The sequence below is a fragment of the Salvelinus fontinalis genome, chromosome 3 (genome assembly GCF_029448725.1).
Source record: "Salvelinus fontinalis isolate EN_2023a chromosome 3, ASM2944872v1, whole genome shotgun sequence".
Classification (NCBI taxonomy): Eukaryota; Metazoa; Chordata; class Actinopteri; order Salmoniformes; family Salmonidae; genus Salvelinus; species Salvelinus fontinalis.
This window is the reverse complement of record NC_074667.1, coordinates 16,592,786-16,610,093: the sequence shown is the minus strand read 5'-3', so window position 1 is coordinate 16,610,093 and position 17,308 is coordinate 16,592,786. Positions and strand designations below refer to the sequence as shown.

The 17,308-nt window shown below is 43.0% G+C and overlaps 1 protein-coding gene across 1 annotated transcript in view; it reads right to left on the bottom strand.

Moving 5' to 3' along the window:
* Positions 1-1,129: 1,129 nt before the first annotated feature.
* LOC129840047 (recombining binding protein suppressor of hairless-like protein) overlaps positions 1,130-17,308 on the bottom strand; it is a 36,729-nt gene continuing 20,550 nt past the window's right edge. Inside the window, exons 9-12 of the mRNA XM_055907849.1 lie at positions 16,257-16,397; positions 15,674-15,829; positions 15,236-15,339; positions 1,130-2,527 (exon numbers count right to left, since the gene is read on the bottom strand). Of these exons, the coding sequence (XP_055763824.1) occupies positions 2,254-2,527; positions 15,236-15,339; positions 15,674-15,829; positions 16,257-16,397 (675 nt within the window). The 3' untranslated portion in view covers positions 1,130-2,253. The remainder of the gene's footprint in view (positions 2,528-15,235; positions 15,340-15,673; positions 15,830-16,256; positions 16,398-17,308) is intronic.

Below are 17,308 nucleotides of genomic sequence, written 5' to 3'. Positions count from 1 at the left end.
CTGGTGCAGAACACAAACACAGAGACAGGAAACAACCACCCACAATCCCCAACACAAAACAAGCCACCTATATATGATTCTCAATCAGGGACAGCGATTGACAGCTGTCTCTGATTGAGAACCATATCAGGCTGAACACAGAAACAGACGAACTAGACACACAACATAGAATACCCACCCCAACTCACGCCCTGACCAACTAAACACATACAAAACAACAGAAAACAGGTCAGGAATACAATAATGATGACCATCGTTATGTTTGGAGGAAAAAGGGGGAGGCTTGCAAGCCGAAGAACATCGTCCCAACCGTAGAGCACGGGGGTGGCAGCATCATGTTGTGGGGGTGCTTTGCTGCAAAAGGGACATGTGCACTTCACAAAATAGATGACATCATGAGGCAGGAAAATTGTGTGGATACATTGAAGCAACATCTCAAGACATCAGTCAGGAAGTTAAAGTTTGGTCGCGAATGGGTCTTCCAAATGAACAATGATCCCAAGCATACTTCCAAAGTTGTGGCAAAATGGCTTAAGGACAACAAAGTCAAGGTTTTGGAGTGGCCCTGACCTAAATCCTATAGAACATTTGTGGGCAGAACTGAAAGTGTGTGCGAGCAAGGATTCCTACAAACCTGACTCAGTTACACCAGCTCTGTCAGGAGGAATGGGCCAATGTTCACCTAACTTATTGTGGGAAGCTTGTGGAAGGCTACCTGAAACGTTTGACCCAAGTTAATCAATTTAAAGACAATGCTACCAAATACTAATTGAGTGTATGGAAACTTCTGACCCACTGGTAAGGTGATGAAAGAAATAAAAGCTGAAATAAATAATTCTCTCTACTATTATTCTGACATTTCACATTCTTAAAATAAAGTGGTGATCCTAACTGACCTAAGACAGGGAATACATTTTTACTCTGATTAAATTTCAGGAATTGTGAAAAACTGAGTTTAAATGTATTTGGCTAAGTTGTATGTAAACTTCCAACTTCAACCGTACCTATTTTAGGCAACATGTCACAGTTGTTTGAACACAGGCCTCTTCTGTCCTTACCGAAGATGTGAAGAGAATACCATTGTAATGAAGATGCAGTAAGTACTGCTGTGTCATTCCACAAATAGACTGCCTTTTGGGTAGTGTAATTTGTCAAAAATAACTATTTATTCCACCTAATTTTAACACTGTCATAAAGAGCACATGTTCAAGGTCATAGTAAACATGCTTTCCTTGTCAAAAGGTTAAATTAAAGAAAGATTACTATAAAATGTCTATTACAGCTACAGGATTGACCGTAAAAGGGTTGTGGATTTCATCTGATATCAGCAATATCTCCCCTTGTGACAGGGGGAATGGGAGCTTTTTGTGTGCAGAGGGGGGGGGGGGGGATTTTATGCAACCTTAACATAAAAACGTACTTTTTAATACATTTCTATCTATGGGTAACAGGGTTGACGTGTTACGCTCGACGTGCTAGGTTTTCCAACACAAAATACCAGAAAATGTCCAAAAAGAGTAGAACCAGCTCACCTGAGGGACACATGTACATTAATTACTAACCACATTATATAAGTAAAAAATTGTTCTAAATTTCTTTCCCAAGCAACAAAATAACTAGGGCTTCAAAATGGTAGTGAAAACTTGGACGTACATGACGTGGGACATGCCAAAATGGGGATTTACAGAGAAAACAAATAACTTATTTTAATGAAAACAGTAGTAACTTTACTGCATAGATGTACTTATTTATCCTTCATTTAACTAGGCAAGTCAGTTAAGAACAAATTATTATTTACAATGACAGCCTACCCCGGCTAAACCCTAACCCAGATGACGCTGGGCACATTGTGCGCCGCCCTATGGAGCTCCCAATCATGGCCGGTTGTGATACAGCCTGGAATTGAACCAGGATCTGTAGTGACACCTCTAACACTGAGATGCAGTGCCTTAGACAGCTGCGCCACTCGGGAGCACTATGTATGTATGTGATCCAACTGTTCAATTGAGTGTTTAGCTAAATGTACATACATAATTCCTGAGGGACATAAAAAGCACTCTATTCGTGAAACAACCCTACTGTGGGGGAAAAAAACAAGGGAAAAAAAGGAATGAGCTGCTGTCAGGAATATGGTGGAAAGTTCCCACAGCCATGCTTACTCCAATCCAATGCTTTTAAATGCAGGAGGGGGAGTGAATGAGTGCACACCTCAGGAGAAGGGTAACGAATCATAATGCAGCCCAGCTCTACTAGCTAGTTCTGCATGAACAAGTGGAAGTTGGTGCGTGTGAACTCTTGGTGGATGAAGTCTATGAGAGTGTCAGACTCTGGGGCATTTTGCAGTGCCCCTCTGGCCTGCGGGGGGGTGTTGTGTTCAGGGGTGTAGGTGAAGCTGAAGGTGCTCCTGTAGATCAGACCGTCCAGACGAATGAGGGACAGAGGTACGGTGATGGGGTGCCGCAGCCATCTCCACTCCCCACTGAACACGGACACGTCTGGAACCACACACAGCATGGACTTTGGTGACCTGCAGTGACACAATAGAGAGGTGAGTCGGGCAGCTCTTGCTGTAGATTCCAGTCCTGATCGCTTATTACTAAATAAGTTGTGGTTTAAGTTAGAATTAAAGCACAGTTGTTTAGAAGAACATCTGAACATTTTTTGGATTAAACTGGTTAACCTGTCTAGGATCAGCGTGGCGCTAGCGGCACCCCCCCCCCCCCCCCCACTGAAAAACCAGTGCCGCGAAATTCAAAAAAAATATTTTTTTTAAATATTTAACTTTCACACATTAAAGTCCAATACAGCTAATGAAAGACACAGATCTTATGAATCCAGTCAACATTTCCGATTTTTAAAATGTTTTACAGGGAAGACACAATATGTAAAGATGTACATCTATTACCTAAAAACACATTAGCATAATCCACCATCTTTTATTTGTCCACCAACACCAGTAGCCATCACCAATTCGGCTAAACTAAGATATTTATAGCCCCTAACCAACAAAAAAACTCATTAGATGACAGTCTGATAACATATTTATGGTATGGGATAGGTTTTGTTAGAAAAAAGTGCATATTTCAGGTAGATGGCATAGTTTACAATTGCACCCACCATCACAAATGGACTAGAATAATTACAATGAGCAACGTGTTTACCTAACTACTAATCATCAAACATTTCGTAAAAATACACAGCATACACGAATCGAAAGACACAGATCCTGTGAATACAGACAATATTTCAGATTTTCTAAGTGTCTTACAGCGAAAACACAATAAATCGTTATATTAGCTTAGCACATAGCAATTAGCAGCCCAGCATTGATTCTAGCCAAAGTGAGCGATAAAAGTCAACATCGCCAAAAGATATTAATTTTTTCACTAACCTTCTCAGAATTCTTCCGATGACACTCCTGTAACATCACATTACAACATGCATATACAGTTTGATCGAAAATGTTTATATTTAGCCACCAAAATCATGGTTAGACAATGTGAAATGTAGACAAGCTGGTAAAGAAAACGTCCTTGCGCCACTTAGACAGTGATCTACTCTTATACATAAATACTCATAAACGTGACTAAAAAATATAGGGTGGACAGGGATTGATAGACAATTTAATTCTTAATACAATTGCGTTATTACATTTTTTAATTTATCCTTACTTTTCAATACAGTTTGCGCCAAGCGAAGCTACGTCAAAAAACATGGCGTCCTAAGCCACTAAAATGTTTCGACAGAAACACGATTTATCATAATAAAAATGTCCTACCTTGAGCTGTTCTTCCATCAGTATCTTGGGCAAAGGATCCTTTCTTGGGAGAAATCGTCTTTTGGTGGAAAGCTGTCCTCTTGCCATGTGGAAATGTCAACTACGTTCGGGATGAACTGAAAAGCGTGTCCAACTTTTCACATCGTTGCAAAAATAAATGTCCCAAAATCGCACTAAACGGATATAAATTGCTATAAAACGCTTTAAATTAACTACTTTGTGATGTTTGTAACTCCTATAACGAGTGAAAAGATGACCGGAGAAATATAACAGGCTAAACTAACGCTTGGAACAGGAGAGGGTCGGTGTCTTCCACGCGCGTTACGCAGCAAGAAAAGACTTGCTAGCTAAAGGTTTTTTTCATTTGTAGGGCCTGTGAACGAGCAATCGAGCCCGTTGGAATCGTCATCACGTAAAGGCATCCAGGGGAAGACGTAAGAAGTGTCCGTATAGTCATAGCAACGACAGAGCCCTTTTAAATGACTTCAGAAAAGTGGCCAACGTTTCTCAAATCTGACTCCATGTCAGGGAAATTGCTGTAGAATGGGCTCTGTTCCACTTAGAGACAAAATTTCAACTCCTATAGAAACTATAGACTGTTTTCTATCCAATAATAATAATAATATGCATATTGTACGATCAAGGATTTTGTGGGAAGCCGTTTAAAAAATTAGCCACATTAGCATAAATAGTCTAAACAGCGCCCCCATCCCCAACAGGTTAATCAAAATGTGCTTCTTTTGAAGGAATAGGCTGCTTATGGTCTCACCAATACTAGATTAGACAGGGTTTTAGATAAGGATTCAAAGACAGAGAAACAATGGACTGCAGCGATTTCAGCTTGAGCTGACATCCACAGGACCCACAGGGAATGCGCACATTGTTGCAATTGAAATTGTCTTTAAAAGTTTAGCGCTGTATTCAAGTCGTTAATTGGATTGAATCCCGGCCTTGATCTCCATGGGTTCTCCAGAAAGCATTGGCAAACATTTCAGTTTTGAGACAAATAATAGCAGAGATGGGACCAAGTCACAATTTAGCAAGTCCTAAGCAAGTCTCGAGTCTTACCCTTCGGATCTCGAGTCAAGTCCCAAGTAACAATGGGCAAGTCTCAAGTCAAGTCGCAAGTTCCAGAGCTCAGGTCAAGTCAAGTCACGTCCCTAATTTTGGGTTTTGAGTCCTCAAGTCAATGGTTAAGTGTTTTATACCAATATCAATGCAATTTTTTAATTCAGGTTATATTTTCTGTTTTCCTTACACTCGGCCTACTAGTACACTACATACGCCTACATAATAAACTTCATAGATCATGAGTTAAATGGTTTTTGAATCACCATTACCAATAGAAAGGCCATCCAAATTATGATTTACAGCTAGTGTTGATAGTACAGCTACAGTTTGACTGATATTGTGACATTTTCAATTAGAATCAAGTGTTGTTGCTTTCCCCACGCCCACTACATGCGCGTTGAGAGGTCTGTGGTTGGCTGAGAATAAACATTCACGGAAACTCTTGCTCAAGAGTGCATATTTTCAAGTGAAAAGCGTTGAAAATATAGGACAATGCTCTATATTTCCCTCTTCCTTTCCGCACCTGCCAGCGCAGCGGTGCTAGGCAGAACAGAATTTAACAGTCATTTCCCATATAACCCATTAAGATTCTCCGCTTTGCGTAAAGTAATTGCCACAAATGTATGTTCACGGTATAATAACATCATTTAACAGGAGAGGAAGGTGGTGCTGCTCTTTTGGGAGGGGGAAATCCAAGTCTCTCGAGTCTCTTGAGTCATACAGCTCAAGTCCAAGTTAAGTCCCGAGTCATAGATGCTCAAGTCCAAGTTGAGTGTCAAGTGTTGTTTCAAGTCACAAAATCTCTGACTAATAGTGTTTGATGTTAAGCTCTTCATTGAAAAATTATGAATCCAGCTTCATTTACATGGCAGTGGAAGATTATGTTTCTCTCACACATTTCCTGCAGCCTTGGTACGAAGAGCATATTGTCGATTACAATGTTATACCAACACGGATCTTGCGGTGGTGAGGATATTTGCAAAACCTTTTGGCAAGACCCTAGCATATGATATATCAGCGTTTTGGGTGAGATTTAAGGGTGGTGATGACATCAGAACAAATGCTTGGATTTGGTCAAATTACCTAAAACCTCAGAGACACCTGATGCTGCAGTGGAACATTCCGCACACCATTACAACGTGCTGAAGAGTTAGACAGCTGAGCCAAGCAATTCCAATGTTACTGGGCCTATCCATTGGATTAATTAAAGAACATATTTTGTGGAGGACAAAAATGAATCTTCATCTGAAATACTGTACCTCCTTTTTACACGAGAATGTTGGCCAGGTGGAACAGTCTTTTTAATTGTATGTTTTTATTTTCACTTTAGTATAAATTACTGTGTGTGTTACATTTTTGAATATAAATCCCAAATATATTTTTTATAATTTATTTCCCTGAACCTTCTTGGGCCAATGAAATGCTCAGTCCGGCTGTGTGGATGTGGGGATACAAATGTTAATATATTTACATACAGCCCTAATGGGCTGAAAGAATCATCTAGAGCGCACCCCCTTACCCCTTCAAAAAACAACAAAGGCACATGGTATTCAACCTGTCAGTTGGAGCTGGACCCTGAAAGCAACGAACTTCCACAGGTGTGTAGGCTACTTTGCCATGTCATCTAAACAAAAGGCATTCATAATGCATCTTAATTTGTTATATCATTGTTGTACTGTCTTCAATAGGTCACCAGAAGATGCAGGCCCAGAACAGCCTATTTACATGGGGGACCATCCTGGCCTACAGTATACCCTGTCTGCTGTCTACTCATTGCAGAATGCCATGATTATCTACGAGGCAGACTATAATAATATTAATATTCAGTATCATCACAAAGTTAATTTCATGGAAACAGGAGACAAAGGGCTGTGAGACAGGTTTAATCCTAGACACATGAAAAGTGGGATTAATATGGAGGGTATGGGGCAACAGAAGATGAACAGCAGAGGGGCTAATTTTTATTTTTATTTATTTCACCTTTATTTAACCAGGTAGGCTAGTTGAGAACAAGTTCTCATTTGCAACTGCGACCTGGCCAAGATAAAGCATAGCAGTGTGAACAGACAACAACACAGAGTTACACATGGAGTAAACAATAGACAAGTCAATAACATGGTAGAAAAAAGAGAATCTATATACAATGTGTGCAAAAGGCATGAGGTAGGCAATAAATCGAATAATTACAATTTAGCAGATTAACACTGGAGTGATAAATCATCAGATGATCATGTGCAAGAAGAGATACTGGTGTGCAAAAGTGCAGAAAAGTAAAATAAATAAAAGCAGTATGGGGGTGAGGTAGGTAAATTGGGTGGGTAGTTTACAGATGGACTATGTACAGCTGCAGCGACCGGTTAGCTGCTCGGATAGCAGATGTTTAAAGTTGTTGAGGGAGATAAAAGTCTCCAACTTCAGAGATTTTTGCAATTCGTTCCAGTCGCAGGCAGCAGAGAACTGGAAGGAAAGGCGTCCAAATGAGGTTTTGGCTTTAGGGATGATCAGTGAGATACACCTGCTGGAGCGCGTGCTACGGGTGGGTGTAGCCATCGTGACCAGTGAACTGAGATAATGCGGCACTTTGCCTAGCATAGCCTTGTAGATGACCTGGAGCCAGTGGGTCTGACGACGAACATGTAGCGAGGGCCAGCCGACTAGGGCATACAGGTCGCAGTGGTGGGTCGTATAAGGTGCTTTAGTAACAAAACGGAAGGCACTGTGATAAACTGCATCCAGTTTGCTGAGTAGAGTATTGGAGGCTATTTTGTAGATGACATCGCTGAAGTCGAGGATCGGTAGGATAGTCAGTTTTACTAGGGTAAGTTTGGCGGCGTGAGTGAAGGAGGCTTTGTTCCGGAATAGAAAGCCGACTCTAGATTTGATTTTGGATTGGAGATGTTTGACATGAGTCTGGAAGGAGAGTTTGCAGTCTAGCCAGACACCTAGGTACTTATAGATGTCCACATATTCTAGGTCGGAACCGTCCAGGGTGGTGATGCTAGTCGGGCGTGCGGGTGCAGGCATCGAACGGTTGAAAAGCATGCATTTGGTTTTACTAGCGTTTAAGAGCAGTTGGAGGCCACGGAAGGAGTGTTGTATGGCATTGAAGCTCGTTTGGAGGTTAGATAGCACAGTGTCCAGAGAAGGGCCGGAAGTATACAGAATGGTGTCGTCTGCGTAGAGGTGGATCAGGGAATCGCCCGCAGCAAGAGCGACATCATTGATGTATACAGAGAAAAGAGTCGGCCCGAGAATTGAACCCTGTGGTACCCCCATAGAGACTGCCAGAGGACCGGACAACATGCCCTCCGATTTGACACACTGAACTCTGTCTGCAAAGTAGTTGGTGAACCAGGCAAGGCAGTCATTAGAAAAACCGAGGCTATTGAGTCTGCCGATAAGAATATGGTGATTGACAGAGTCGAAAGCCTTGGCCAGGTCGATGAAGACGGCTGCACAGTAATGTCTTTTATCGATGGCGGTTATGATATCGTTTAGTACCTTGAGCGTGGCTGAGGTGCACCCGTGACCGGCTCGGAAACCGGATTGCACAGCGGAGAAGGTACGGTGGGATTCGAGATGGTCAGTGATCTGTTTGTTGACTTGGCTTTCGAAGACCTTAGCTAGGCAGGGCAGGATGGATATAGGTCTGTAACAGTTTGGGTCCAGGGTGTCTCCCCCTTTGAAGAGGGGGATGACAGCGGCAGCTTTCCAATCCTTGGGGATCTCAGATGATACGAAGGAGAGGTTGAACAGGCTGGTAATAGGGGGTGCGACAATGGCAGCGGACAGTTTCAGAAATAGGGGGCCCAGATTGTCAAGCCCAGCTGATTTGTATGGGTCCAGGTTTTCCAGCTCTTTCAGAACATCTGCTATCTGGATATGGGTAAAGGAGAAGCTGGGGAGGCTTGGGCGAGTAGCAGCGGGGGGGGCGGGGCTGTTGGCCAAGGTTGGAGTCGCCAGGTGGAAGGCATGGCCAGCCATTGAGAAATGTTTGTTGAAGTTTTCGATTATCACGGACTTATCAGTGGTGACCGTGTTATCTAGCCTCAGTGCAGTGGGCAGCTGGGAGGAGGTGCTCTTGTTTTCCATGGACTTTACAGTATCCCAGAACTTTTTGGAGTTAGAGCTACAGGATGCAAATTTCTGCTTGAAAAAGCTGGCCTTTGCTTTCCTGACTGACTGTGTGTATTGGTTCCTGACTTCCCTGAACAGTTGCATATCACGGGGGCTCTTCGATGCTATTGCAGTTCGCCACAGGATGTTTTTGTGCTGGTCGAGGGCAGTCAGGTCTGGAGTGAACCAAGGGCTATATCTGTTCTTGGTTCTGCATTTTTTGAACGGAGCATGCTTGTCTAATATGGTGAGGAAGTAACTTTTAAAGAATGACCAGGCATCCTCAACTGACGGGATGAGGTCAATATCCTTCCAGGGTACCCGGGCCAGGTCGATTAGAAAGGCCTGCTCGCAGAAGTGTTTCAGGGAGCGTTTGACAGTGATGAGGGGTGGTCGTTTGACCGTGGACCCGTGGCGGATACAGGCAATGAGGCAGTGATCGCTGAGATCTTGATTGAAGACAGCAGAGGTGTATTTGGAGGGCAAGTTGGTCAGGATAATGTCTATTAGGGTGCCCATGTTTACGGATTTAGGGTTGATCTTGGAGATGGAAAAAGCCGATAAAGCAAGGGGGAAGTTTGCGGGACTCCACCCGGAGGGGCAGGTCACGAGTGGACAGCCATACCCTCTGCCCGAGATGATACCAGGGACCCGGGGTCCGGTGACGGTCCTCTTGTCAACGATAACCGGGAGGTGGTCTTGAGAAGAGCCGACCGAGCTGTCTTCCAGGTACGGCGACAGCGGCGGACAAACATCTGGGCCGAGGGTATGCCGACCTCTTCCTCTTTCTCCGGGAAGAGCAGGGGCTGATACCCCAGGGAACACTCGAAAGGCGAGAGCCTAGTGGCAGAGCAGGGGAGGGCGTGCGGGGCTATCCAACCCCCACGAGTTGCTGGCTCCAGGTGATGGGGTTGGCGGAGACAAGGCAGCGAAGAGTCGTTTCCAGGTCTTGATTGGCTCGTTCCAACTGGCCGTTGGACTGTGGGTGGAACCCGGAGGACAGGCTGGCCGACGACCCAATGAGCGTGCAGAATGCCTTCCAGAACCGGGATGAGAACTGAGTGCCACGGTTGAAGACCATGTCCACCAGGAGTCCATGGATCTGGAAGACGTGCTGCAACATGAGCTGGGCCGTCTCTTTGGCAGAGGGTAGCTTTGGGAGAGGAATGAAGTGGGCAGCTTTGGGAAACCGGTCCACTACTCTCAGGATGGCGGGGGAAGACCCGTGACGAAGTCCAGGGATATGTGAAACCAGGGAGAGTGAGGGACAGGCAGTGGTTGAAGAAGACCAGCCGAGGAGTCTTGTTCTGCGCACAGACCGTGCAGGCGGTGACGAACACAGAGATGTCCAGGACCATGGTAGGCCACCAAAAACGTTGTCGTACAATGGCCAGGGTCCGACGGTAACCCAGGTGGCAGGCAAGCCTGGAGGAGTGGATCCACTCCAGGACAGAGGAGCGGACAGCATCAGGCACAAACACCAGTTATTATTTGGCTTGACCCCTAATACCAAGGTGGTTGAGGTGATTGCGGAGCATGAATGGCACGACAATTGGCCTCAAGATCTCGTCACGGTATTTCTGTGCATTCAAATTGCCATCGACAAAATACAAATGTCTTTATTGTCCGTAGCTTATGCCTGCCTGCCCATACCATAACCCAACCGCCACCATGGGGCACTCTGTTCGCAACGTTGACATTAGCAAACTGCTCGACCACATGACCCCAAACACACCGTCTGCCATCTGCCCGGTACAGTTGAAACACGGATTCATCCACGAAGAGCACACTTCTCCAGCGTGCCAGTAGCCATCGAAGGTCAGCATTTGCCCACTGATGTCAGTTATGATGCAGAACTGCAGTCAGGTCAAGACCCTGGTGAGGACTGGCACGTAGATGAGCTTCCCTGAGACGGTTTCTGAGAGTTTGTGCAGAAATTCTTTGGTTGTGCAAACCCAGTTTCATCAGCTGTCCAGTTGGCTTTCAGATAATCCTGCAGGTGAAGAAGCCGGATGTGGAGGTCCTGGGCTGGCGTGGTTACACTTGGTCTGCGGTTGTGAAGCTGGTTGGACGTACTGCCAAATTCTCTAAAACAACGTTGGAGGTGGCTTATGGTAGATAAATTAACATTCAATTATCTGGCAACATCTCTGGTGGACATTCCTGCAGTCAGCAAGCCAAATGCATGCTCCCTCAAAACTTGAGACATCTGCAGCATTGTGCTGTGACAAAACTGCACATTTTAGAGTTTCCCCAGCACAAGGTGCACCTGTGTAATTATCATGCTGTTTAATTAATCATCTACTTGATATGCCACACCTGTCAGGTATTTTGGCAAAGGAGAAAAGCTCACTAACATGGATGTAAACACATTTGTGCACAACATTTGAGAGAAATAAGCTTTTGTGGGATATTTTGTTTCAGCTCATGAAACAATGGACCAACACTTTACATGTTGCTTTGATATTTTTGGTCAGTATAGAATGTGGTGACATAAAAATAGTTATTGGTAAGTAGTTTACCCCATCAATTGCCAAAGTTAAAAAAGTTATTTAGCTCAATAACGGTCTGTTATTACAAGTCAGTCTGAAAGTACTTTGACAGTATTTCAATCTCAAGGAAGTATGGTTTGAAGTGACTGAAATGATTCAGAAATATATTGTAAAGTGATAAGAAGATCACCAGGCAATAGTTGTGTATGATCTTCTGTGTAGAAAATAACATTATTGCGTTGCTTTTCCCCCCAGTCTGATTATGCCTGGTCCTGTCCACTCTCTTCTCTAACAAGTCCCACACAGCTTGTGTTCCTAAGCTTATAGCTCCAACCGTTAAAAAAATAGAGCCACATTTGCAGGACAAAAACAGAAAGCCCTCTGTTTATCACAACCACATTCTATTAACGGTTGTACTAAATTAGGGACACATTTTTATTTTATAAATGTTCAAATCTGGCGAAGCATTTGGGAAAGGCGGCAATGACAGTCGGGTTGCCACCCACAATTGAAACTGTAACATTTTCAGCCTACACTTTCTATGGGGATCCAGTTAGCAAAGTAGCTAGATAGCTTCGACCGTAGGATACTGACATGACGTTCATTTACTTAGGTACCTGTACATAATGAAGCAATGTCAGAATCGCTAATATAGCAAAATGTCTCGTCAGTATCCTAGTATTATAGTATAAGTTAGCGAGCTAACAATAGGTAACACACTTTTATACATCGTGCTGTTCCGTACATTTGACCTTATTTTAGAGCCCCAAAAACATGATACTTCCAGGTCAACTTTAATATGAATCCCATTGTAAAGCACAATTTCTCCCCTTGCCAGCAAAATCAATGACGAGACCTTGCATGCATCCCATCTCTGCATGATTGAAGAAGGCAATGGAGCTCCGCCGGCTCTTTTTAAAATGGTGGGTGGGGAAGCGAAAGCTACTGCGTAATAGTGAAAGGGGAGATATGTCGTGTGGGAAAACTGCTCTTTTCACCCGATTTGTCCAACTTATCACCTCTAAAATGTAAATAAAACACTATATAATCTCTCATTACATACCTATTTGAAGGTTTGTGTCGAATTTTAATAGGGTTTTTAAGGCAGTGCTAAATTTATCTTCACAATTAAACTGCTGCTGACAGGGTTTTAGAGTCATGATGGCTCGCAGTGATTACACAAAAAATAACAATTGATTGATTGATGAACTCACAACAACTAATTAACTTTACAATCACCATTACACTCACCGTTGATAATTTCTTGTTTTTAGTCTGCGAGAAGCGCTACACCTGGTGGAAAGAGGCTGTATTGCACAGAATGAGTTTCATAATGCATGCCGTACATTACGTCGTGACACGTCATAATTTAACACACAGCGTCAGAGGGTCAGTTTTTTCAACTTTTCTCCAATATTATTGGTCCATTACCATGTCAATCAACGCTTGAATAGAAGCATAGTTCACACCGCATTTTGATGCCAATGCAGTCGCTACATTAGTTTTCATTGCAGCCTCTTTTGAATGCAGCGGTTGCGCAAATGTGTACGAATCGGTGTTAGTCATGTTACCTAACTATCTTCTTACAAGCTAACGTTAGCTAGCTGAATCCCAGACATAGGGGAAAAGTGTAGCTGGCAATGTGGGAACATTGTTTACATTGTGGGCGGCAATGTCTGACTTGTTTCCCTGTGTTTCCCCTTTACGATTCTGACATTACTTTTTATGTAGCTAGCTACACGTACCTATGTCAGTAGCTACTTAACGTAAACTCGTACATCGCCTTGGTATGTACAATTGCCCTTATTTTAGCGCCCCAAAAACGTAATACTTCCAGATCAACTGTAATGTCAATACCATTGTAAGGCACAATTTCTCCCCTTTCCAACAAAATCAATTACATTACCTAAACACTGCCCGTTTCTGCATAATTCAAGCAGGCAATGAGCCCCGTCGGGTCTTTAAAAAAAATGGCGGGTGGGGAAGCAAAACTAATGCGTGATAGTGAGAAGGACAGATGTCGTGTGGGAAAATTGCTTTTTTCACTCGATCTGTCCAACTTATCACCTTATCGCCCCTAAAATGTAAATAAAACACTATAAAGAGTTTATATAATGTGTCATTACATACCTATTTGAAGGTTTGTGTCGAATTTGAATCTGGTTTTTAGGGCGGTGCTAAAGTGATCTTAGGAGTAAACAGCGGCTTTGAGAATGATGATCGCATGCAATGATGCCGAAAAAAAATGACTAGGTATCCCCCCTTACCCCCGTCACTGTCCATTTCTTGTTTTTAAACGATGAGAGAAGTGCTACACCTGGTGGAGAGAGATTGTAAGACAGAAATAGTTGCTTTATGCGTGCTGTACGTTACGACATGACATGTCCCGATGTAACTGAGGGTCCGTTTTTTCTACTTTTCTCCAATACTATAGAACCATTACCATGTCGATCAACGCTTGAATATAAACCTAGTTCACACCCCAGATTTTGAAGTCAACACAGTTGCTACAGTCCCATTAGTTTTCTTTGTAGCCTCGTTTGAATGTTGCGGTTGCGCACATTTGTACGGAATGGGGTGAGTTTACGTTAGCTATCCTAGTTGCGGTCAAGGCTAGTAGTTAGCTAGCTAAAACCACAATATCATGTTCTTTACTTTTAATAATAATAATAATAAGTAGGTTGAAGAATAACTATTTAGAGGCTTACTTCTTGCAAGGTTGCTCCCGGCTGCCACCTGCCGCTGCCGGATGCTAGATGTATGGGACAGAACCTTGATGGACGATGACAGCTGCAAATTCACTGGCTGGTGTAAGTGTAGCTAGCTAGCTAACTTGTTGAAGTTTGCTGTGCATATACCAAATCAGACAAAGTGATTGTTCTGATGGAAGACAAACAAGTGGAAGTGCAAGCAAACAATTGCTGCCTTGTAGCCAACAACTACTGTACAATCTCTAAATGCTTTTGGCCATGCATAACTACCTACCTCTCTCCTGTGCATATCAACATGAGGAGTACCAATTTGATCGTGCGGGACCAGCAGTGGTAATGGGAGAAATGCAAATCAAAGATTAACTAAAATTCCTGGCATTTTTTTTCTCAAACAGCTCTTAAGCAAAAAAGGCATGTTCACAATTTCAGAGTGTAATTTTGACCTCATAGTGTGGAAATGAAGGAGAAAAAAAGGTTTTAACCGCACTGCCCCTTTAAAGACCCTTCTGTTCACCTGAATACCTATGTACATCACAAAATGGCTACTTTCATATTTGGGTCAAGCATCTGGGGCTGCATTGTAATCCTATGGCCAAGCCCCATGGGAAAATGTCCTCCAAATGTACATTTCAGAAATGTTTTATTACGAACCAAGCTCTAACGGCCTTGTTTAAATGTAACTCAAAGTCCTGTATACTTGTGCTGTCCCATGTACCACCTGGAGTTCATGTGGTAAAATTAATGAGAGCGGAAGTTTTAAATAAGACTGGGGCCTCTCCAAGTATTATTTTGGCGTGCTTGTAATCCTCAGGAACAGTCTACGTTCACCTGGAAGTGGCCATAAAAAGCAACTAAGCAATACAAACTAAAGTAGGCCAGAGGGCCATTAAGCCTATAACCCTGGTAACTACAATAATTACATAGGTATTAGTAAATTGGAACAACAAGTTTGCACTGTGCATTTTATATGTGTCCTCCTTTGTAAGGACACCACACTGGTCTGGTTGAGGCATTGCATTTACTTGATTATGGAACAAGAACAGTTACTTGTGAGATTTAAAATGTACCTTAACATAGTTTCTGCCTCCACATTTCCAAACCAAACTTTCAGATGGGGGCCAAAGTTTTCTCCATTTACTTCTAGCATGGCTACATGTCCTCCACCATTCACCTAAAAGGACACATTCAACATTAATTCAATCAAACCATCATATCAACATTAAACTTATTTTACTACCATCACACACACACTTCTTATTCTGTAAACTGGAATGATCTACCTACAAGTGGAGTCTACCAATAGTAGTAGTTTTAGTACTGTATTATTTAGGTACTGTATTGTACAGTACTCCTTTTTCCACATCCACATCTCTTAAATGTTACTGTGTGCAATTTACATGAAAAAAACACAATTTGTCTTACTGACAGGAACAGAAAACAAATCACTGCAGTTCCTTATTCCTTAATGGATTTTTTTGTCAGCTTCAGTAGTGTTAAGACCGCACCTCCAGTCCTGTGATGACAGGTATTGGGCTGACAGAGCCCTGAACGCAGGCCAAGCCCTCACAGAACGTATACTCCACTGCCTCTGTACCGATGATGGTCCAACATGATCCATCGTTCAGCACCTCTCTGCTCTGCTCCCTCAGACTGGATGAGACCTGGGAAGACCCAAGTTAAAAAAGTTAACTCCTCCATGCCCCATTCCCATTGAACCCCCCATTTCACAACTTTCTCACTGCTCGTGAACCCAGGGCCTGAGGAATAGGTTCATTGACACTATCCCTTAGCTACTAATTTAGATATGTGACCTAATTCTGGGCTAAATAGTGATTGTGAGTACTAGCGAGTGTTAAGGAATGGACATGTATCATCATGTCCCACAAGTGACATTTTACCTCTCATGAGGGCTTCTTACACTACTTAGTCAAACCGAGCAAAGCCAAACCAAGCTGTACTAAGCTGGTCTGGTTACCCAATACCACCCACTTTTGCAGGAACCATGTTGAAAAGCATAATGACAAGAGAAAATATCAGAGCAAGCGCAGGTTTGGGCCGGCAAAATCGTGTAAATAGGGTTATATTAACCTGGTACTGTATGATTCTCTCGTTAGATAGACAGAGGTACATCTGGCTGTTGTCCTTGAACTGAAAGGCACACTTGTGAAGCTGGGAGACGGGCTCGTCCACATCCAGGATGGCGTGCTGCTTGTTCACCTTGCGGATCACCTGGAGGGAATCCAAAAACAACAAGGATCTAACGGAATCCATCATCGTTTGACACATCGTTGGCCTCCTCTCTATAAAAAAAATAAACAGTGACAATAAGAAATATATGTACTAGTATAATAGGAATCTAATGGAATCTATATATTCCAATATGACACATCATTGGCTTACTCTCTTTTTAAAATAAACTGGACCTCTATTAAATCTATTTACGACATGATAGCTTTGTTAATAACATGACTTAGATGGGCTTAGATGATGTTATGTCTGGAGGAGGCCCCTGAATAAGATTGTTTCTTCCTGTCAAGGAAAGCCAATGTATCATCTTCCCATTATAGATAACTCCTGGCTGGTCCTGAGCTACACGCTTAGACAAAAAAGAAACTAAATAGGTTCTTCGGCTGTCCACATCGGCGAACCATTTGAAGAACCCTTTTTTGTTCCTGGTAGAATCCCTTTGGTTCCAGGTAGAACCCTTTTGGGTTCCACGTTAAAACCCTTTCCACAGAGGGTTCAACATGGAACCAAAAAGGGTTCTTCAAAGGAGAACTATGGTGACAGCCAAATAACCCTTTTGGAACCATTTTGTCTAAGAGTTTACCAGAGATAGCATCACTGGGGTTGCAGTCTCAGCACAACAGTGGGCTAGCACTATTTCATCTCCCTCCAAAGGCCTGAGCTGAACCAAACTGTAAGCAAACACAGTAAACGTGGTGGAGAGCGCTCTAGAGTTTAAATAGGAAAATATACAAGCCTCTGCAACAAACAAAAAAAAGTCAGCAAATTGCCTCAACTTAAATAACATGTATATGTGTACAATGTAGGTGAATGTTACTCTAAACCATCAGCTGTATTATTCAAACGGCAATTTGGGGGTACGTGAAAGGGGTCTGATCAGCGAATCGCCATGA